General features: G+C 56.6%; 1 protein-coding gene across 4 annotated transcripts in view; it reads left to right on the top strand.

Moving 5' to 3' along the window:
* Positions 1 to 169: 169 nt before the first annotated feature.
* mycbpap (mycbp associated protein) overlaps positions 170 to 22,481 on the top strand; it is a 183,191-nt gene continuing 160,879 nt past the window's right edge. For 3 of the 4 annotated variants that reach the window (XM_072242039.1, XM_072242041.1, XM_072242042.1), the window contains exon 1: positions 177 to 247. In XM_072242039.1, the coding sequence (XP_072098140.1) occupies positions 187 to 247 (61 nt within the window). In that variant the 5' untranslated portion in view covers positions 177 to 186. Of the gene's footprint in view, positions 248 to 22,481 lie in introns of all 4 variants that reach the window. The other variant, XM_072242040.1, reaches the window with a different exon arrangement.

The raw sequence follows: 22,481 nt of genomic DNA on the forward strand, positions 1-22,481 counted from the left end.
ACCGGTGGTTGCCAGGCCCCGGCCGTTGTCAGGGCGCCGGTGGTTACCACGTACCGGTGGTTGCCAGGCCCCGGCCGTTGTCAGGGCGCCGGTTGCCAGGCCCCGGCCGTTGTCAGGGCGCCGGTTGCCAGTTGCGGGCTGAGCTGGGTCAGGTCCGCCCAGTCAGCCACGACGCCGAGAAGAAACATGGGAACGCGCTCCGGCTCCAAAGCTTCTCGGAGAGAGGGGGGTCTGCGGACTCCGCCAGGTAACGGCCGCGGGGTCTGTCGTTTCCGTCTCCCCAACCCCGGAGGACGGAGGTTACCGGTGAAGCTCGGGGGCCGGTCCCGTGTCCAGCCTCCCCCCGCCGCACATGAACCATTGTCGGGTTCTGCCTCCCCGCGCCCGCCCTTATTCCTGTCACCCCCGGGGCGCCCCTTCTCCTTCATTCCCTCCCAGCCTCTGTACGCTCCAGCCGGCTCCCCCACCACCGCGACTGCCCCTTCCCTCCCTCCCCACCCCTCCCCTTCCTCCCCCTCCCCTCCTCCCCCCTCCTCCCCCCCTCCCTCCCCCTCCCTCCCCCTCCCCCCCTCCCTCCCCCTCCCTCCCCCCCTCCCTCCCCCTCCCTCCCCCCCTTCCTCCCCCTCCCTCCCCCCCTTCCTCCCCCTCCCTCCCCCTCCCCCCTCCCCTTCCTCCCCCTCCCTCCCCACTCCCCTCCTCCCCCCTCCCTCCCCCTCCCCCCTTCCTCCCCCTCCCTCCCCCCTTCCTCCCCCTCCTCCCCCCCTCCCTCCTCCCCCTCCCTCCCCCTTCCCCCCTTCCTCCCCCTCCTCCCCCCCTCCCTCCTCCCCTCCCTCCCCCTTCCTCCCCCCCTTCCTCCCCCTCCCTCCCCCTTCCTCCCCCCCTCCCTCCCCACCTCCCCCCTCCCTCCCCCTCCCACCCCCCTCCCCCTCCCCCCACCACCCCCCCACCCACCACCCCCTCCCCACACCCCCACCACCCCCAACCTCCCCCTCCCACCCCCCATCCTCCCCCCCCTCCCCCACCCCCCCACCCCTCCTCCCCCACCACCCATCCACCCTTCCTCCCCTCCCCTCCCTCCCCCTACCTCCCCTCCTCCCTTCCCTCCCCTTCCTCCCCTCCTCCACCCTCCCCCCTCCCCCTCCCCACCCTCCCTCACCCATCCTCCTCCCCTCCCCACCCCTCCCCTCCCCTCCCTTCCCTTCCCTCCCCCTCCCCTCCCCCTCTCCCCTCCCTCCCCTCCCTCCCCCTCCCTCCCCTCCCCTCCCCCTCCCCCTCTCCCCTCCCCTCCCCCTCCCCCTCTCCCCTCCCCTCCCCCTTCCCCCTCTCCCCTCCCCTCCCTTCTCCCTTCTCCCTTCCCCCTCTCCCCTCCCCTCCCCCTTCCCCCTCTCCCCTCCCCTCCCTTCTCCCTTCTCCCTTCTCCCTCTCCCTCCCCTCCCTTCCCTTCCCTTCCCTTCCCCTCCCCTCTCCCTTCCCCTCCCTCCCTCCCCTCTCTCTCCCCTCCCTCCCCTCTCTCTCCCCTCCCTCCCTCTCCTCCCTCTCCCCTCCCTCCCTCTCCTCTCCCTCCCCTCCTCTTCCCCTCCCCTCCTCTTCCCCTCCTCTCCCCTCCCGTCCCCCCTCCTCCCCTCCCCTTCCCCTCCCCTCCCCTCCCCTCCCCTCCCCCTTCCCCCTCTCCCCTCCCCTCCCCTCCCTTCTCCCTTCTCCCTTCTCCCTTCTCCCTCTCCCTCCCCTCCCTTCCCTTCCCTTCCCTTCCCTTCCCCTCCCCTCTCCCTTCCCCTCCCTCCCTCCCCTCTCTCTCCCCCCTCCCTCCCCTCTCTCTCCCCCCCTCCCTCCCCTCTCTCTCCCCCCCTCCCTCCCCTCTCTCTCCCATCTCTCTTCCCCTCCCTCCCCTCTCTCTCCCCCTCCCTCCCCTCTCTCTCCCTCTCCCTCCCCTCTCCCTCCCCTCTCCCTCCCCTCTCTCTCCCCTCTCTCTCCCCTCCCTCCCCTCTCCCTCCCCTCTCCCTCCCCTCTCCCTCCCTTCCCTCTCCCTTCCCTCTCCCTTCCCTCTCCTTTCCCTCTCCCTCCCCTCCCTTCCCTTTCCCTTCCCTTCCCCTCCCCTTCCCTTCCCCTCCCCTCCCTTCCCCTCCCCTCTCTCTCTCCTCCCTCCCCTCTGCCTCCCCTCCCCTCCCCTCTCCCCCTCCCCTTCCCTCCCTTACCCTCTCCCTCCCTCCCCTCTCCCTCTCTTCCCCTCTCCCTCCTCTCTCTTCCCCCCCCCCTCCCTCCCCCTCTCCCTTCCTCCCCCTCCCTCCCTCCCCCTCTCCCTTCCTCCCCTTCCCCTCTCCCTCTCTCCCCTCTCTCTCCCTCCCCTTCCCTCCCTTACCCTTTCCCTCCCTCCCCTCTCCCTCTCTTCCCCTCTCCTTCCCTTCTCTTCCCTCCCCCCTCTCTTCCCTCCCCTTCCTTCCCCTCCCCTCCCTTCCCCTCCCTTCCCCTCCCCTCCCTTCCCCTCCCCTCCCTCTCTCCCCTCCCCTTCCTTCCCCTCCCCTTCCTTCCCCTCCCCTTCCTTCCCCTCCCCTCTCCCTCCCCCCTCTCCCTCCCCCCCTCCCTCCCCTCTCTCCCTCCCCCCCTCCCTCCCCTCTCTCCCTCCCCTCTCCCTCCCCTCTCTCCCTCCCCTCTCCTACCCCTCCTTCCCTCCCCTCTCCCTCCCCTCCGTCCCTCCCCCCTCCCTTCCCCTCCCCTCTCCCTTCCCCTCCCTTCTCCTCCCCTTCCCTCCATTACCCTTTCCCTCCCTCCCCTCTCCCTCTCTTCCCCTCTCCCTTCCCTCTCCCTCCCCTCTCCCTCCCCTCTCTCTCCCCTCTCTCTCCCCTCCCCTCTCCCTTCCCCCCTCTCCCTTCCCCCCTCTCCCTTCCCCCCTCTCCCTTCCCCTCCCTCCCTTCCACTCTCCCTCCCCTTCCTCCACTTCCTTCCCTTCCCTTCTCCCTTCCTCCCCTCTCCCTCCCTTCCACTCTCCCTCGGCCCTCCACCAAACTCAGTGATGCCGCCTTCCCGTCCCAAGTTTGCCCGCGAATTTACCGTTACTGGTGATAACTGTGCCCAACATATTGGTGCGTCCCGCAGCGCCGTTTTCCTGCCCTTCCCTAGCCCCACCATTCCCCACACCAGCAGGTAGATCAGCTCTGCCATGTCCGGCTGTGGGACCCTATTCTTCCCATGCACATTCCGGGAGTCTTCTCTTTAAGCCGAGGGAGTAATACAGGAGCACAATCCACCACATCGGAAGCCACACTTCAGTCAGTGAAAAGAGGGATGGCAGCTTCATTTTCTCACTGATTCAATGCTTTTTAAAGGAAATTATGAAAAACAAGTTGATTACATCTCAGATGTTACAGACATAAAATAGAAAACCTGAAATAAATACAAGTGATGGAGAAACTCAGGCAGCAACAATAATAATAAGTGGCAAACTTGTCTTCCAATGACCTTCATCTGCCAAAGGCTACTGATCTGAAAGATTAGTTGTGTGTTTTGTCCACCTCAGATACTGTCTGACCCGCTGAGCAACTCCAGAAATTTAGGTCAGATATCTAGCATCTATTTTATTGCTGCAAATGTAATTATCCAAACTTTTTGCTTTCTTTTCTAAGTCAATGTGTCTTTAATTGATCAGAAGCTTTATTAAATGTATAGGTCTGAAAGAGCTTCATTGGTGGTTAGAACATGCAGGGCAGTGCAGAACGGAGTGAGGTGCTCGAAGATGTCGGACAGTGCAGAACACAGCAACGTGCCAGAACATGCGGGGCAGTGTAGAACGGAGTGACGCTCTAGAAGATGCAGGGCAGTGTAGAATGGAGTGAGGTGCTAGAAGATGTAGGACAGTGTACAATGGAGCAACGCTCTGGAACATGCAAGGCAGTGTAGAACAGAGTGACGCGCTAGAAGATGCAGGGCAGTGTAGAACGGAGTGACGCGCTAGAAGATGCAGGGCAGTGTAGGACAGAGTGATGTGCTAGGAGACGTAGGGCAGTGTAGGACAGAGTGATGTGCTAGAAGATGCAGGGCAGTGTAGAACTGAGTGATGTGCTAGGAGATGCAGGGCAGTGTAGAACAGAGTGAGGTGCTAGGAGATGTAGGGCAGTGTGGAACGGAGTGACGTGCTAGAAGATGCAGAGCAGTGTAGAACGGAGTGACGCTCTAGAAGATGCAGGGCAGTGTAGAATGGAGTGAGGTGCTAGAAGATGTAGGACAGTGTACAATGGAGCAACGCTCTGGAACATGCAAGGCAGTGTAGAACAGAGTGACGCGCTAGAAGATGCAGGGCAGTGTAGAACGGAGTGACGCGCTAGAAGATGCAGGGCAGTGTAGGACAGAGTGATGTGCTAGAAGATGCAGGGCAGTGTAGAACGGAGTGATGTGCTAGGAGATGTCGGGCAGTGTAGAACAGAGTGATGTGCTAGGAGATGCAGGATAGTGTAGAACGGAGTGACGTGCTAGAAGATGCAGAGCCGTGTAGAACGGAGTGACGCTCTAGAAGATGCAGGGCAGTGTAGAATGGAGTGAGGTGCTAGAAGATGTAGGACAGTGTACAATGGAGCAACGCTCTGGAACATGCAAGGCAGTGTAGAACAGAGTGACGCGCTAGAAGATGCAGGGCAGTGTAGAACGGAGTGACGCGCTAGAAGATGCAGGGCAGTGTAGAACAGAGTGATGTGCTAGGAGATGCAGGATAGTGTAGAACGGAGTGATGTGCTAGGAGACGTAGGGCAGTGTAGAACAGAGTGATGTGCTAGAAGATGCAGGGCAGTGTAGAACAGAGTGAGGTGCTAGAAGATGCAGGGCAGTGTAAAACAGAGCGATGTGCTAGGAGATGCAGGGCAGTGTAGAACGGAGTGATGTGCTAGAAGATGCAGGGCAGTGTAGAACGGAGTGACGCGCTAGAAGATGCAGGGCAGTGTAGAACGGAGTGATGTGCTAGGAGATGTAGGGCAGTGTAGAACGGAGTGATGTGCTAGGAGATGCAGGGCAGTGTAGAACGGAGTGAGGTGCTAGGAGATGCAGGGCAGTGTAGAACAGAGTGAGGTGCTAGGAGATGCAGGGCAGCGTAGAACGGAGTGAGGTGCTAGAAGATGCAGGGCAGTGTAGAACGGAGTGATGTGCTAGAAGATGCAGGGCAGTGTAGAACGGAGTGATGTGCTAGGAGATGCAGGGCAGTGTAGAACGGAGTGATGTGCTAGGAGATGCAGGGCAGTGTAGGACAGAGTGACGCGCTAGAAGATGCAGGGCAGTGTAGGACAGAGTGATGTGCTAGGAGATGCAGGGTAGTGTAGAACGGAGTGATGTGCTCGGAGATGCAGGGCAGTGTAGAACGGAGTGATGTGCTAGGAGATGCAGGGCAGTGCAGATCGGAGTGATGTGCTAGGAGATGTAGGGCAGTGTAGAACGGAGTGAGGTGCTAGGAGATGCAGGGCAGTGTAGAACAGAGTGAGGTGCTAGGAGATGTAGGGCAGTGTAGAACGGAGTGATGTGCTAGGAGATGTAGGGCAGTGTAGAACGGAGTGAGGTGCTAGGAGATGCAGGGCAGTGTAGAACGGGGTGAGGTGCTAGGAGATGCAGGGCAGTGTAGAACGGAGTGATGTGCTAGGAGATGTAGGGCAGTGTAGAACAGAGTGATGTGCTGGGAGATGCAGGGCAGTGTAGAACAGAGTGATGTGCTAGGAGATGCAGGGCAGTGTAGAACGGAGTGATGTGCTAGGAGATGTCGGGCAGTGTAGAACAGAGTGATGTGCTAGGAGATGCAGGGCAGTGTAGAACGGAGTGATGTGCTAGGAGATGTCGGGCAGTGTAGAACAGAGTGATGTGCTAGGAGATGCAGGATAGTGTAGAACGGAGTGATGTGCTAGGAGACGTAGGGCAGTGTAGAACAGAGTGATGTGCTAGGAGATGCAGGGCAGTGTAGAACGGAGTGACGTGCTAGGAGACGTAGGGCAGTGTAGAACAGAGTGATGTGCTAGAAGATGCAGGGCAGTGTAGAACAGAGTGAGGTGCTAGAAGATGCAGGGCAGTGTAGAACAGAGCGATGTGCTAGGAGATGCAGGGCAGTGTAGAACAGAGTGATGTGCTAGAAGATGCAGGGCAGTGTAGAACGGAGTGACGCGCTAGAAGATGCAGGGCAGTGTAGAACGGAGTGACGCGCTAGAAGATGCAGGGCAGTGTAGGACAGAGTGATGTGCTAGGAGATGCAGGGTAGTGTAGAACGGAGTGATGTGCTCGGAGATGCAGGGCAGTGTAGAACGGAGTGATGTGCTAGGAGATGCAGGGCAGTGCAGATCGGAGTGATGTGCTAGGAGATGTAGGGCAGTGTAGAACTGAGTGATGTGCTAGAAGATGCAGGGCAGTGTAGAACAGAGTGAGGTGCTAGGAGATGTAGGGCAGTGTAGAACGGAGTGATGTGCTAGGAGATGTAGGGCAGTGTAGAACGGAGTGAGGTGCTAGGAGATGCAGGGCAGTGTAGAACGGGGTGAGGTGCTAGGAGATGCAGGGCAGTGTAGAACGGAGTGATGTGCTAGGAGATGTAGGGCAGTGTAGAACAGAGTGAGGTGCTAGAAGATGCAGGGCAGTGTAGAACAGAGCGATGTGCTAGGAGATGCAGGGCAGTGTAGAACAGAGTGATGTGCTAGAAGATGCAGGGCAGTGTAGAACGGAGTGATGTGCTAGAAGATGCAGGGCAGTGTAGAACGGAGTGACGCGCTAGAAGATGCAGGGCAGTGTAGGACAGAGTGATGTGCTAGGAGATGTAGGGCAGTGTAGAACAGAGTGATGTGCTAGAAGATGCAGGGCAGTGTAGAACGGAGTGATGTGCTAGAAGATGCAGGGCAGTGTAGAACAGAGTGATGTGCTAGGAGATGCAGGGCAGTGTAGAACAGAGTGATGTGCTAGAAGATGCAGGGCAGTGTAGAACAGAGTGATGTGCTAGGAGATGCAGGGCAGTGTAGAACGGAGTGATGTGCTAGGAGATGCAGGGCAGTGTAGAACGGAGTGAGGTGCTCGGAGATGCAGGGCAGTGTAGAACGGAGTGATGTGCTAGGAGATGCAGGGCAGTGTAGAACGGAGTGATGTGCTAGAAGATGCAGGGCAGTGTAGAACGGAGTGATGTGCTAGGAGATGCAGGGCAGTGTAGAACGGAGTGATGTGCTAGAAGATGCAGGGCAGTGTAGAACGGAGTGATGTGCTAGAAGATGCAGGGCAGTGTAGAACGGAGTGATGTGCTAGGAGATGCAGGGCAGTGTAGAACGGAGTGATGTGCTAGGAGATGTAGGGCAGTGTAGAACGGAGTGATGTGCTAGGAGATGCAGGGCAGTGTAGAACGGAGTGAGGTGCTAGGAGATGCAGGGCAGTGTAGAACAGAGTGAGGTGCTAGGAGATGCAGGGCAGCGTAGAACGGAGTAAGGTGCTAGGAGATGCAGGGCAGTGTAGAACGGAGTGATGTGCTAGAAGATGCAGGGCAGTGTAGAACGGAGTGATGTGCTAGAAGATGCAGGGCAGTGTAGAACAGAGTGATGTGCTAGGAGATGTAGGGCAGTGTAGAACGGAGTGATGTGCTAGGAGATGCAGGGCAGTGTAGAACGGAGTGATGTGCTCGGAGATGCAGGGCAGTGTAGAACGGAGTGAGGTGCTAGGAGATGCAGGGCAGTGTAGAACGGAGTGAGGTGCTAGAAGATGCAGGGCAGTGTAGAACGGAGTGAGGTGCTAGGAGATGCAGGGCAGTGTAGAACGGAGTGATGTGCTAGGAGATGCAGGGCAGTGTAGAACGGAGTGAGGTGCTAGGAGATGCAGGGCAGTGTAGAACAGAGTGAGGTGCTAGGAGATGCAGGGCAGCGTAGAACGGAGTGAGGTGCTAGGAGATGCAGGGCAGTGTAGAACGGAGTGATGTGCTAGAAGATGCAGGGCAGTGTAGAACGGAGTGATGTGCTAGAAGATGCAGGGCAGTGTAGAACAGAGTGATGTGCTAGGAGATGTAGGGCAGTGTAGAACGGAGTGATGTGCTAGGAGATGCAGGGCAGTGTAGAACGGAGTGATGTGCTAGGAGATGCAGGGCAGTGTAGAACGGAGTGAGGTGCTAGGAGATGCAGGGCAGTGTAGAACGGAGTGAGGTGCTAGAAGATGCAGGGCAGTGTGAACGGAGTGAGGTGCTAGGAGATGCAGGGCAGTGTAGAACGGAGTGAGGTGCTAGAAGATGTAGGACAGTGTAGAACGGAGTGAGGTGCTTTTTTTTTATTTTTTTTTACAAAATTCTTTATTACGAATGTCGGTGCTGTACAATATTTACAAACCCAGTGACTAACACATTTACTACACTACAAACAGACAATACATGTTAAACCAATATATTGCCATCCTCATCAATGATGGCATTTACACCCCGCGGAGCCCAACGGTCCCGGAACATCTCTACGGTTGCCGTGGACTGTGCGTATTCCTTTTCAATATTCACCCGGGCACGAACGTACCCCCTAAACATAGCCAGGCAGTCCGCCCTGGGAGAACCTCCTGCCACCCTTTTCCAGGAGCCACGGATGGCAATTTTCGCCAGCCCCAGGAGCAAGTTGACAAGGACATCCTCATCCCTCTGTGCCCCCCTCCTTACTGGATGACCATATATGAATAGGGTGGGACTGAAATGCAACCAGAAGGCGAGAAGCAGCCCACGCAAATACGCGAAAAGGGGTTGCAGCCTCACACACTCCACGTACATATGGTACACGGTCTCCTCCAGCCCGCAGAAGTGACACGCGGCTGGGAGATCCGTGTACAAACTAAAGAACTTATCACAGGGCACCGCTTTATGCAGCACCCTCCAGCCGAGATCCCCAAGGTGCATGGGAAGGACTCCCTTGTAGAGGGACTTCCATTGGGGACCCCCCTCACCTCCAGGTGGAAAGACCGACCGCCATGGCGTGTCGGGACGGTGGACAAATGCTAGGAAGTGGAGGGTGTGGAGCAGCAGCCCATAAAGATACCTCCTGCCTGCATCCCTGAATGGGATTGTGGGTGTTGATGAAAGACGGCTCAAGTTGTGTGGATTCGTCTCTCGGGCAAGGCTGCGGGGCCTGGGCCTGACGAGCAGCTCAGCCCGAGTCGTTCCACACACCTGAGCCGCACTGACATCCGTTGAGACAGGGCAAGGGTCGGCCAGGACCCCGCCCTCTGCCAGAGGAGGGGATTCCCAGCCTGAGGCAACCATGTTCCAGACTCTCAGTAGGTCCTGATAGAAGCCGGGCAGCCTCTGCAAAGCAGCACGGCTGACGCCCACCGGTGGTAGCTGCATATCTTCGGCAAGACAGCAGCCCCTCCGGAGGAAGAAAAATCGCCAACACGTGCCACCTGGGAGGGTGCTCGGCGTACAGGAATCTCTGCAGAGTCCTGAGGCGGAGAGCCGCCAGTCGCGTGCGTACACACACCAGCGACTGTCCGCCCTCTCCTTCTGGGAGACTCAGAACCGCTGCAGAGACCCAGTGCTTCCTGTTTCCCCAGAAGAAGTCCACTAGCTTCCTCTGCATTCTTGCGACAAAAGGGGCAGGGGGGGCCAAGGTGACCATCCGGTACCACAACATGGAGGCCACCAGCTTGTTTATGACCACCACCCTGCCTCGATAGGAAAGCACCCTGAGAAGGCCTGACCAGCGCCCTAGCCGGGCCATGACCTTTGTCTCCAGGTCCTGCCAGTTCGCCAGCCAGGTCTCCCCAGGAGGACTCAGGTAGACTCCCAGATAGAGAAGACGTCTGGTGCTCCACTCAAAAGCTTTCATCTCCTCCGGCAGGGAGTCCACCTGCCACTGACCTACTAAGAGTCCAGAACATTTCGCCCAGTTGACCCTGGCGGAGGATGCCGCCGAGAAAACATCTTGGCACTCGCGCATCCTCCGCAGGTCACAGGGGTCTGTCATCATGGGGAGTACGTCATCGGCGTAGGCCGAGAGGACGACACCCATGTCCGGTTCGCGCAGAACCAGACCTGTCAGCCTTCGCCGAAGAAGGCCGAGGAATGGCTCGACACAGATCGCATACAGTTGACCGGACATGGGGCACCCTTGACGCACTCCTCTTCGGAAGTGGATAGGTCCTGTCAATGATCCGTTAATCTTAACTAGGCACTCTGCGGCAGAGTACAGGAGCCGAACTCGGGCCACAAAGTGTGGTCCGAGCCCAAAAGCCTGCAGGGTGCCCACCAGGAAACTGTGGTCCACCCGGTCAAAAGCCTTCTCCTGGTCAAGAGAAAGAAATGCTGCCGGAGTCCCAGTCTCCTGGAGTAGGTGGATCAGGTCCCGTACTAGGTGGACATTGTCCTGGATGGAGCGGCCCGGGACTGTGTAAGATTGGTCAGGATGGACCACCTGTCCAATTACCGAACCCAGACGGTTGGCCATTGCCCACAGTGAGGTGCTAGGAGATGTAGGGCAGTGTAGAACAGAGTGATGTGCTAGGAGATGCAGGGCAGTGTAGAACAGAGTGATGTGCTAGGAGATGCAGGGCAGTGTAGAACAGAGTGAGGTGCTAGGAGATGTAGGGCAGTGTAGAACGGAGTGATGTACTAGGAGACGTAGGGCAGTGTAGAACGGAGTGATGTGCTAGGAGACGTAGGGCAGTGTAGAACAGAGTGATGTGCTAGGAGATGCAGGGCAGTGTAGAACAGAGTGATGTGCTAGGAGATGCAGGGCAGTGTAGAACAGAGTGATGTGCTAGGAGATGCAGGGCAGTGTAGAACGGAGTGATGTGCTAGGAGATGCAGGGCAGTGTAGAACGGAGTGATGTGCTAGGAGATGCAGGGCAGTGTAGAACGGAGTGATGTGCTAGGAGATGCAGGGCAGTGTAGAACGGAGTGAGGTGCTAGGAGATGCAGGGCAGTGTAGAACGGAGTGATGTGCTAGGAGATGCAGGGCAGTGTAGAACAGAGTGATGTGCTAGGAGATGCAGGGCAGTGTAGAACGGAGTGATGTGCTAGGAGACGTAGGGCAGTGTAGAACAGAGTGATGTGCTAGGAGATGCAGGGCAGTGTAGAACAGAGTGATGTGCTAGGAGATGCAGGGCAGTGTAGAACAGAGTGATGTGCCAGGAGATGCAGGGCAGTGTAGAACGGAGTGATGTGCTAGGAGATGCAGGGCAGTGTAGAACGGAGTGATGTGCTAGGAGATGCAGGGCAGTGTAGAACGGAGTGATGTGCTAGGAGATGCAGGGCAGTGTAGAACGGAGTGAGGTGCTAGGAGATGCAGGGCAGTGTAGAACGGAGTGAGGTGCTAGGAGATGCAGGGCAGTGTAGAACGGAGTGAGGTGCTAGGAGATGCAGGGCAGTGTAGAACGGAGTGAGGTGCTCGGAGATGCAGGGCAGTGTAGAACGGAGTGAGGTGCTCGGAGATGCAGGGCAGTGTAGAACGGAGTGAGGTGCTCGGAGATGCAGGGCAGTGTAGAACGGAGTGAGGTGCTAGGAGATGCAGGGCAGTGTAGAACGGAGTGAGGTGCTAGGAGATGCAGGGCAGTGTAGAACGGAGTGATGTGCTAGGAGATGCAGGGCAGTGTAGAACGGAGTGAGGTGCTAGGAGATGCAGGGCAGTGTAGAACGGGGTGAGGTGCTAGGAGATGCAGGGCAGTGTAGAACGGAGTGATGTGCTAGGAGATGTAGGGCAGTGTAGAACAGAGTGATGTGCTAGGAGATGCAGGGCAGTGTAGAACAGAGTGATGTGCTAGGAGATGCAGGGCAGTGTAGAACGGAGTGATGTGCTAGGAGATGTCGGGCAGTGTAGAACAGAGTGATGTGCTAGGAGATGCAGGGCAGTGTAGAACGGAGTGATGTGCTAGGAGATGCAGGGCAGTGTAGAACGGAGTGATGTGCTAGAAGATGCAGGGCAGTGTAGAACGGAGTGAGGTGCTCGGAGATGCAGGGCAGTGTAGAACGGAGTGATGTGCTAGGAGATGCAGGGCAGTGTAGAACGGAGTGATGTGCTAGGAGATGCAGGGCAGTGTAGAACGGAGTGATGTGCTAGGAGATGCAGGGCAGTGTAGAACGGAGTGATGTGCTAGGAGATGCAGGGCAGTGTAGAACGGAGTGATGTGCTAGGAGATGTAGGGCAGTGTAGAACAGAGTGATGTGCTAGGAGATGCAGGGCAGTGTAGAACAGAGTGATGTGCTAGGAGATGCAGGGCAGTGTAGAACGGAGTGATGTGCTAGGAGATGTCGGGCAGTGTAGAACAGAGTGATGTGCTAGGAGATGCAGGGCAGTGTAGAACGGAGTGATGTGGTAGGAGATGTCGGGCAGTGTAGAACAGAGTGATGTGCTAGGAGATGCAGGATAGTGTAGAACGGAGTGACGTGCTAGGAGACGTAGGGCAGTGTAGAACAGAGTGATGTGCTAGAAGATGCAGGGCAGTGTAGAACAGAGTGAGGTGCTAGAAGATGCAGGGCAGTGTAGAACAGAGCGATGTGCTAGGAGATGCAGGGCAGTGTAGAACAGAGTGATGTGCTAGAAGATGCAGGGCAGTGTAGAACGGAGTGATGTGCTAGAAGATGCAGGGCAGTGTAGAACGGAGTGACGCGCTAGAAGATGCAGGGCAGTGTAGGACAGAGTGATGTGCTAGGAGATGTAGGGCAGTGTAGAACAGAGTGATGTGCTAGAAGATGCAGGGCAGTGTAGAACGGAGTGATGTGCTAGAAGATGCAGGGCAGTGTAGAACAGAGTGATGTGCTAGGAGATGCAGGGCAGTGTAGAACAGAGTGATGTGCTAGAAGATGCAGGGCAGTGTAGAACAGAGTGATGTGCTAGGAGATGCAGGGCAGTGTAGAATGGAGTGATGTGCTAGGAGATGCAGGGCAGTGTAGAACGGAGTGAGGTGCTAGGAGATGCAGGGCAGTGTAGAACGGAGTGAGGTGCTAGGAGATGCAGGGCAGTGTAGAACGGAGTGATGTGCTAGGAGATGCAGGGCAGTGTAGAACAGAGTGATGTGCTAGGAGATGCAGGGCAGTGTAGAACGGAGCGATGTGCTAGGAGATGCAGGGCAGTGTAGAACAGAGTGATGTGCTAGAAGATGCAGGGCAGTGTAGAACGGAGTGATGTGCTAGAAGATGCAGGGCAGTGTAGAACGGAGTGACGCGCTAGAAGATGCAGGGCAGTGTAGGACAGAGTGATGTGCTAGGAGATGTAGGGCAGTGTAGAACAGAGTGATGTGCTAGAAGATGCAGGGCAGTGTAGAACGGAGTGATGTGCTAGAAGATGCAGGGCAGTGTAGAACAGAGTGATGTGCTAGGAGATGCAGGGCAGTGTAGAACAGAGTGATGTGCTAGAAGATGCAGGGCAGTGTAGAACAGAGTGATGTGCTAGGAGATACGGGGCAGTGTAGAACGGAGTGATGTGCTAGGAGATGCAGGGCAGTGTAGAACGGAGTGAGGTGCTCGGAGATGCAGGGCAGTGTAGAACGGAGTGATGTGCTAGAAGATGCAGGGCAGTGTAGAACGGAGTGATGTGCTAGAAGATGCAGGGCAGTGTAGAACGGAGTGATGTGCTAGGAGATGCAGGGCAGTGTAGAACGGAGTGATGTGCTAGGAGATGTAGGGCAGTGTAGAACGGAGTGATGCGCTAGGAGATGCAGGGCAGTGTAGAACGGAGTGAGGTGCTAGGAGATGCAGGGCAGTGTAGAACGGAGTGAGGTGCTAGGAGATGCAGGGCAGTGTAGAACGGAGTGAGGTGCTAGGAGATGCAGCGCAGTGTAGAACGGAGTGATGTGCTAGAAGATGCAGGGCAGTGTAGAACGGAGTGATGTGCTAGAAGATGCAGGGCAGTGTAGAACGGAGTGATGTGCTAGGAGATGTAGGGCAGTGTAGAACGGAGTGATGTGCTAGGAGATGCAGGGCAGTGTAGAACGGAGTGAGGTGCTTGGAGATGCAGGGCAGTGTAGAACGGAGTGATGTGCTAGGAGACGTAGGGCAGTGTAGAACGGAGTGATGTGCTAGGAGATGCAGGGCAGTGTAGAACGGAGTGAGGTGCTAGAAGATGCAGGGCAGTGTAGAATGGAGTGAGGTGCTAGGAGATGCAGGGCAGTGTAGAACGGAGTGAGGTGCTAGAAGATGTAGGACAGTGTAGAACGGAGTGAGGTGCTTTTTTTTTCTTTTTTTTTTACAAAATTCTTTATTACGAATGTCGGTGCTGTACAATATTTACAAACCCAGTGACTAACACATTTACTACACTACAAACAGACAATACATGTTAAACCAATATATTGCCATCCTCATCAATGATGGCATTTACACCCCGCGGAGCCCAACGGTCCCGGAACATCTCTACGGTTGCCGTGGACTGTGCGTATTCCTTTTCAATATTCACCCGGGCACGAACGTACCCCCTAAACACAGCCAGGCAGTCCGCCCTGGGAGAACCTCCTGCCACCCTTTTCCAGGAGCCACGGATGGCAATTTTCGCCAGCCCCAGGAGCAAGTTGACAAGGACATCCTCATCCCTCTGTGCCCCCCTCCTTACTGGATGACCATATATGAATAGGGTGGGAATGAAATGCAACCAGAAGGCGAGAAGCAGCCCACGCAAATACGCGAAAAGGGGTTGCAGCCTCACACACTCCACGTACATATGGTACACGGTCTCTTCCAGCCCGCAGAAGTGACACGCGGCTGGGAGATCTGTGTACAAACTAAAGAACTTATCGCAGGGCACCGCTTTATGCAGCACCCTCCAGCCGAGATCCCCAAGGTGCATGGGAAGGACTCCCTTGTAGAGGGACTTCCATTGGGGACCCCCCTCACCTCCAGGTGGAAAGACCGACCGCCATGGCGTGTCGGGACGGTGGACAAATGCTAGGAAGTGGAGGGTGTGGAGCAGCAGCCCATAAAGATACCTCCTGCCTGCATCCCTGAATGGGATTGTGGGTGTTGATGAAAGACGGCTCAAGTTGTGTGGATTCGTCTCTCGGGCAAGGCTGCGGGGCCTGGGCCTGACGAGCAGCTCAGCCCGAGTCGTTCCACACACCTGAGCCGCACTGACATCCGTTGAGACAGGGCAAGGGTCGGCCTGGACCCCGCCCTCTGCCAGAGGAGGGGATTCCCAGCCTGAGGCAACCATGTTCCAGACTCTCAGTAGGTCCTGATAGAAGCCGGGCAGCCTCTGCAAAGCAGCACGGCTGACGCCCACCGGTGGTAGCTGCATATCTTCGGCAAGACAGCAGCCCCTCCGGAGGAAGAAAAATCGCCAACACGTGCCACCTGGGAGGGTGCTCGGCGTACAGGAATCTCTGCAGAGTCCTGAGGCGGAGAGCCGCCAGTCGCGTGCGTACACACACCAGCGACTGTCCGCCCTCTCCTTCTGGGAGACTCAGAACCGCTGCAGAGACCCAGTGCTTCCTGTTTCCCCAGAAGAAGTCCACTAGCTTCCTCTGCATTCTTGCGACAAAAGGGGCAGGGGGTGCCAAGGTGACCATCCGGTACCACAACATGGAGGCCACCAGCTTGTTTATGACCACCACCCTGCCTCGATAGGAAAGCACCCTGAGAAGGCCTGACCAGCGCCCTAGCCGGGCCATGACCTTTGTCTCCAGGTCCTGCCAGTTCGCCAGCCAGGTCTCCCCAGAAGGACTCAGGTAGACTCCCAGATAGAGAAGACGTCTGGTGCTCCACTCAAAAGCTTTCATCTCCTCCGGCAGGGAGTCCACCTGCCACTGGCCTACTAAGAGTCCGGAACATTTCGCCCAGTTGACCCTGGCGGAGGATGCCGCCGAGAAAACATCTTGGCACTCGCGCATCCTCCGCAGGTCACAGGGGTCTGTCATCATGGGGAGTACGTCATCGGCGTAGGCCGAGAGGACGACACCCATGTCCGGTTCGCGCAGAACCAGACCTGTCAGCCTTCGCCGAAGAAGGCCGAGGAATGGCTCGACACAGATCGCATACAGTTGACCGGACATGGGGCACCCTTGACGCACTCCTCTTCGGAAGTGGATAGGTCCTGTCAATGATCCGTTAATCTTAACTAGGCACTCTGCGGCAGAGTACAGGAGCCGAACTCGGGCCACAAAGTGTGGTCCGAGCCCAAAAGCCTGCAGGGTGCCCACCAGGAAACTGTGGTCCACCCGGTCAAAAGCCTTCTCCTGGTCAAGAGAAAGAAATGCTGCCGGGGTCCCAGTCTCCTGGAGTAGGTGGATCAGGTCCCGTACTAGGTGGACATTGTCCTGGATGGAGCGGCCCGGGACTGTGTAAGATTGGTCAGGATGGACCACCTGTCCAATTACCGAACCCAGACGGTTGGCCATTGCCCAGAGTGAGGTGCTAGGAGATGTAGGGCAGTGTAGAACAGAGTGATGTGCTAGGAGATGCAGGGCAGTGTAGAACAGAGTGATGTGCTAGGAGATGCAGGGCAGTGTAGAACAGAGTGAGGTGCTAGGAGATGCAGGGCAGTGTAGAACGGAGTGATGTACTAGGAGATGCAGGGCAGTGTAGAACGGAGTGATGTGCTAGGAGATGCAGGGCAGTGTAGAACGGAGTGATGTGCTAGGATATGCAGGGCAGTGTAGAACGGAGTGAGGTGCTAGGAGATGCAGGGCAGTGTAGAACGGAGTGAGGTGCTCGGAGATGCAGGGCAGTGTAGAACGGAGTGAGGTGCTCGGAGATGCAGGGCAGTGTAGAACGGAGTGAGGTGCTCGGAGATGCAGGGCAGTGTAGAACGGAGTGAGGTGCTCGGAGATGCAGGGCAGTGTAGAACGGAGTGAGGTGCTCGGAGATGCAGGGCAGTGTAGAACGGAGTGAGGTGCTAGGAGATGCAGGGCAGTGTAGAACGGAGTGATGTGCTAGGAGATGCAGGGCAGTGTAGAACGGAGTGATGTGCTAGGAGATGCAGGGCAGTGTAGAACGGAGTGAGGTGCTAGGAGATGCAGGGCAGTGTAGAACGGAGTGATGTGCTAGGAGATGCAGGGCAGTGTAGAACGGAGTGATGTGCTAGGAGATGCAGGGCAGTGTAGAACGGAGTGATGTGCTAGGAGATGTAGGGCAGTGTAGAACGGAGTGATGTGCTAGGAGATGCAGGGCAGTGTAGAACGGAGTGAGGTGCTAGGAGATGCAGGGCAGTGTAGAACGGAGTGAGGTGCTAGGAGATGCAGGGCAGCGTAGAACGGAGTGAGGTGCTAGGAGATGCAGGGCAGTGTAGAACGGAGTGATGTGCTAGAAGATGCAGGGCAGTGTAGAACGGAGTGATGTGCTAGAAGATGCAGGGCAGTGTAGAACAGAGTGATGTGCTAGGAGATGTAGGGCAGTGTAGAACGGAGTGATGTGCTAGGAGATGCAGGGCAGTGTAGAACGGAGTGATGTGCTAGGAGATGCAGGGCAGTGTAGAACGGAGTGAGGTGCTAGGAGATGCAGGGCAGTGTAGAACGGAGTGATGTGCTAGAAGATGCAGGGCAGTGTAGAACGGAGTGAGGTGCTAGGAGATGCAGGGCAGTGTAGAACGGAGTGATGTGCTAGGAGATGCAGGGCAGTGTAGAACGGAGTGAGGTGCTAGGAGATGCAGGGCAGTGTAGAACAGAGTGAGGTGCTAGGAGATGCAGGGCACCGTAGAACGGAGTGAGGTGCTAGGAGATGCAGGGCAGTGTAGAACGGAGTGATGTGCTAGAAGATGCAGGGCAGTGTAGAACGGAGTGATGTGCTAGAAGATGCAGGGCAGTGTAGAACAGAGTGATGTGCTAGGAGATGTAGGGCAGTGTAGAACGGAGTGATGTGCTAGGAGATGCAGGGCAGTGTAGAACGGAGTGATGTGCTAGGAGATGCAGGGCAGTGTAGAACGGAGTGAGGTGCTAGGAGATGCAGGGCAGTGTAGAACGGAGTGAGGTGCTAGAAGATGCAGGGCAGTGTAGAACGGAGTGAGGTGCTAGGAGATGCAGGGCAGTGTAGAACGGAGTGAGGTGCTAGAAGATGTAGGACAGTGTAGAACGGAGTGAGGTGCTTTTTTTTTATTTTTTTTTACAAAATTCTTTATTACGAATGTCGGTGCTGTACAATATTTACAAACCCAGTGACTAACACATTTACTACACTACAAACAGACAATACATGTTAAACCAATATATTGCCATCCTCATCAATGATGGCATTTACACCCCGCGGAGCCCAACGGTCCCGGAACATCTCTACGGTTGCCGTGGACTGTGCGTATTCCTTTTCAATATTCACCCGGGCACGAACGTACCCCCTAAACATAGCCAGGCAGTCCGCCCTGGGAGAACCTCCTGCCACCCTTTTCCAGGAGCCACGGATGGCAATTTTCGCCAGCCCCAGGAGCAAGTTGACAAGGACATCCTCATCCCTCTGTGCCCCCCTCCTTACTGGATGACCATATATGAATAGGGTGGGACTGAAATGCAACCAGAAGGCGAGAAGCAGCCCACGCAATTACGCGAAAAGGGGTTGCAGCCTCACACACTCCACGTACATATGGTACACGGTCTCCTCCAGCCCGCAGAAGTGACACGCGGCTGGGAGATCCGTGTACAAACTAAAGAACTTATCGCAGGGCACCGCTTTATGCAGCAACCTCCAGCCGAGATCCCCAAGGTGCATGGGAAGGACTCCCTTGTAGAGGGACTTCCATTGGGGACCCCCCTCACCTCCAGGTGGAAAGACCGACCGCCATGGCGTGTCGGGACGGTGGACAAATGCTAGGAAGTGGAGGGTGTGGAGCAGCAGCCCATAAAGATACCTCCTGCCTGCATCCCTGAATGGGATTGTGGGTGTTGATGAAAGACGGCTCAAGTTGTGTGGATTCGTCTCTCGGGCAAGGCTGCGGGGCCTGGGCCTGACGAGCAGCTCAGCCCGAGTCGTTCCACACACCTGAGCCGCACTGACATCCGTTGAGACAGGGCAAGGGTCGGCCAGGACCCCGCCCTCTGCCAGAGGAGGGGATTCCCAGCCTGAGGCAACCATGTTCCAGACTCTCAGTAGGTCCTGATAGAAGCCGGGCAGCCTCTGCAAAGCAGCACGGCTGACGCCCACCGGTGGTAGCTGCATATCTTCGGCAAGACAGCAGCCCCTCCGGAGGAAGAAAAATCGCCAACACGTGCCACCTGGGAGGGTGCTCGGCGTACAGGAATCTCTGCAGAGTCCTGAGGCGGAGAGCCGCCAGTCGCGTGCGTACACACACCAGCGACTGTCCGCCCTCTCCTTCTGGGAGACTCAGAACCGCTGCAGAGACCCAGTGCTTCCTGTTTCCCCAGAAGAAGTCCACTAGCTTCCTCTGCATTCTTGCGACAAAAGGGGCAGGGGGTGCCAAGGTGACCATCCGGTACCACAACATGGAGGCCACCAGCTTGTTTATGACCACCACCCTGCCTCGATAGGAAAGCACCCTGAGAAGGCCTGACCAGCGCCCTAGCCGGGCCATGACCTTTGTCTCCAGGTCCTGCCAGTTCGCCAGCCAGGTCTCCCCAGAAGGACTCAGGTAGACTCCCAGATAGAGAAGACGTCTGGTGCTCCACTCAAAAGCTTTCATCTCCTCCGGCAGGGAGTCCACCTGCCACTGGCCTACTAAGAGTCCGGAACATTTCGCCCAGTTGACCCTGGCGGAGGATGCCGCCGAGAAAACATCTTGGCACTCGCGCATCCTCCGCAGGTCACAGGGGTCTGTCATCATGGGGAGTACGTCATCGGCGTAGGCCGAGAGGACGACACCCATGTCCGGTTCGCGCAGAACCAGACCTGTCAGCCTTCGCCGAAGAAGGCCGAGGAATGGCTCGACACAGATCGCATACAGTTGACCGGACATGGGGCACCCTTGACGCACTCCTCTTCGGAAGTGGATAGGTCCTGTCAATGATCCGTTAATCTTAACTAGGCACTCTGCGGCAGAGTACAGGAGCCGAACTCGGGCCACAAAGTGTGGTCCGAGCCCAAAAGCCTGCAGGGTGCCCACCAGGAAACTGTGGTCCACCCGGTCAAAAGCCTTCTCCTGGTCAAGAGAAAGAAATGCTGCCGGGGTCCCAGTCTCCTGGAGTAGGTGGATCAGGTCCCGTACTAGGTGGACATTGTCCTGGATGGAGCGGCCCGGGACTGTGTAAGATTGGTCAGGATGGACCACCTGTCCAATTACCGAACCCAGACGGTTGGCCATTGCCCAGAGTGAGGTGCTAGGAGATGTAGGGCAGTGTAGAACAGAGTGATGTGCTAGGAGATGCAGGGCAGTGTAGAACAGAGTGATGTGCTAGGAGATGCAGGGCAGTGTAGAACAGAGTGAGGTGCTAGGAGATGCAGGGCAGTGTAGAACGGAGTGATGTACTAGGAGATGCAGGGCAGTGTAGAACGGAGTGATGTGCTAGGAGATGCAGGGCAGTGTAGAACGGAGTGATGTGCTAGGATATGCAGGGCAGTGTAGAACGGAGTGAGGTGCTAGGAGATGCAGGGCAGTGTAGAACGGAGTGAGGTGCTCGGAGATGCAGGGCAGTGTAGAACGGAGTGAGGTGCTCGGAGATGCAGGGCAGTGTAGAACGGAGTGAGGTGCTCGGAGATGCAGGGCAGTGTAGAACGGAGTGAGGTGCTCGGAGATGCAGGGCAGTGTAGAACGGAGTGAGGTGCTCGGAGATGCAGGGCAGTGTAGAACGGAGTGAGGTGCTAGGAGATGCAGGGCAGTGTAGAACGGAGTGATGTGCTAGGAGATGCAGGGCAGTGTAGAACGGAGTGATGTGCTAGGAGATGCAGGGCAGTGTAGAACGGAGTGAGGTGCTAGGAGATGCAGGGCAGTGTAGAACGGAGTGAGGTGCTAGGAGATGCAGGGCAGTGTAGAACGGAGTGATGTGCTAGAAGATGCAGGGCAGTGTAGAACGGAGTGAGGTGCTAGGAGATGCAGGGCAGTGTAGAACGGAGTGATGTGCTAGGAGATGCAGGGCAGTGTAGAACGGAGTGAGGTGCTAGGAGATGCAGGGCAGTGTAGAACAGAGTGAGGTGCTAGGAGATGCAGGGCACCGTAGAACGGAGTGAGGTGCTAGGAGATGCAGGGCAGTGTAGAACGGAGTGATGTGCTAGAAGATGCAGGGCAGTGTAGAACGGAGTGATGTGCTAGAAGATGCAGGGCAGTGTAGAACAGAGTGATGTGCTAGGAGATGTAGGGCAGTGTAGAACGGAGTGATGTGCTAGGAGATGCAGGGCAGTGTAGAACGGAGTGATGTGCTAGGAGATGCAGGGCAGTGTAGAACGGAGTGAGGTGCTAGGAGATGCAGGGCAGTGTAGAACGGAGTGAGGTGCTAGAAGATGCAGGGCAGTGTAGAACGGAGTGAGGTGCTAGGAGATGCAGGGCAGTGTAGAACGGAGTGAGGTGCTAGAAGATGTAGGACAGTGTAGAACGGAGTGAGGTGCTTTTTTTTTATTTTTTTTTACAAAATTCTTTATTACGAATGTCGGTGCTGTACAATATTTACAAACCCAGTGACTAACACATTTACTACACTACAAACAGACAATACATGTTAAACCAATATATTGCCATCCTCATCAATGATGGCATTTACACCCCGCGGAGCCCAACGGTCCCGGAACATCTCTACGGTTGCCGTGGACTGTGCGTATTCCTTTTCAATATTCACCCGGGCACGAACGTACCCCCTAAACATAGCCAGGCAGTCCGCCCTGGGAGAACCTCCTGCCACCCTTTTCCAGGAGCCACGGATGGCAATTTTCGCCAGCCCCAGGAGCAAGTTGACAAGGACATCCTCATCCCTCTGTGCCCCCCTCCTTACTGGATGACCATATATGAATAGGGTGGGACTGAAATGCAACCAGAAGGCGAGAAGCAGCCCACGCAATTACGCGAAAAGGGGTTGCAGCCTCACACACTCCACGTACATATGGTACACGGTCTCCTCCAGCCCGCAGAAGTGACACGCGGCTGGGAGATCCGTGTACAAACTAAAGAACTTATCGCAGGGCACCGCTTTATGCAGCAACCTCCAGCCGAGATCCCCAAGGTGCATGGGAAGGACTCCCTTGTAGAGGGACTTCCATTGGGGACCCCCCTCACCTCCAGGTGGAAAGACCGACCGCCATGGCGTGTCGGGACGGTGGACAAATGCTAGGAAGTGGAGGGTGTGGAGCAGCAGCCCATAAAGATACCTCCTGCCTGCATCCCTGAATGGGATTGTGGGTGTTGATGAAAGACGGCTCAAGTTGTGTGGATTCGTCTCTCGGGCAAGGCTGCGGGGCCTGGGCCTGACGAGCAGCTCAGCCCGAGTCGTTCCACACACCTGAGCCGCACTGACATCCGTTGAGACAGGGCAAGGGTCGGCCAGGACCCCGCCCTCTGCCAGAGGAGGGGATTCCCAGCCTGAGGCAACCATGTTCCAGACTCTCAGTAGGTCCTGATAGAAGCCGGGCAGCCTCTGCAAAGCAGCACGGCTGACGCCCACCGGTGGTAGCTGCATATCTTCGGCAAGACAGCAGCCCCTCCGGAGGAAGAAAAATCGCCAACACGTGCCACCTGGGAGGGTGC

This window comes from Mobula birostris, chromosome 24 (assembly GCF_030028105.1).
Source record: "Mobula birostris isolate sMobBir1 chromosome 24, sMobBir1.hap1, whole genome shotgun sequence".
Lineage (NCBI taxonomy): Eukaryota > Metazoa > Chordata > Chondrichthyes > Myliobatiformes > Myliobatidae > Mobula > Mobula birostris.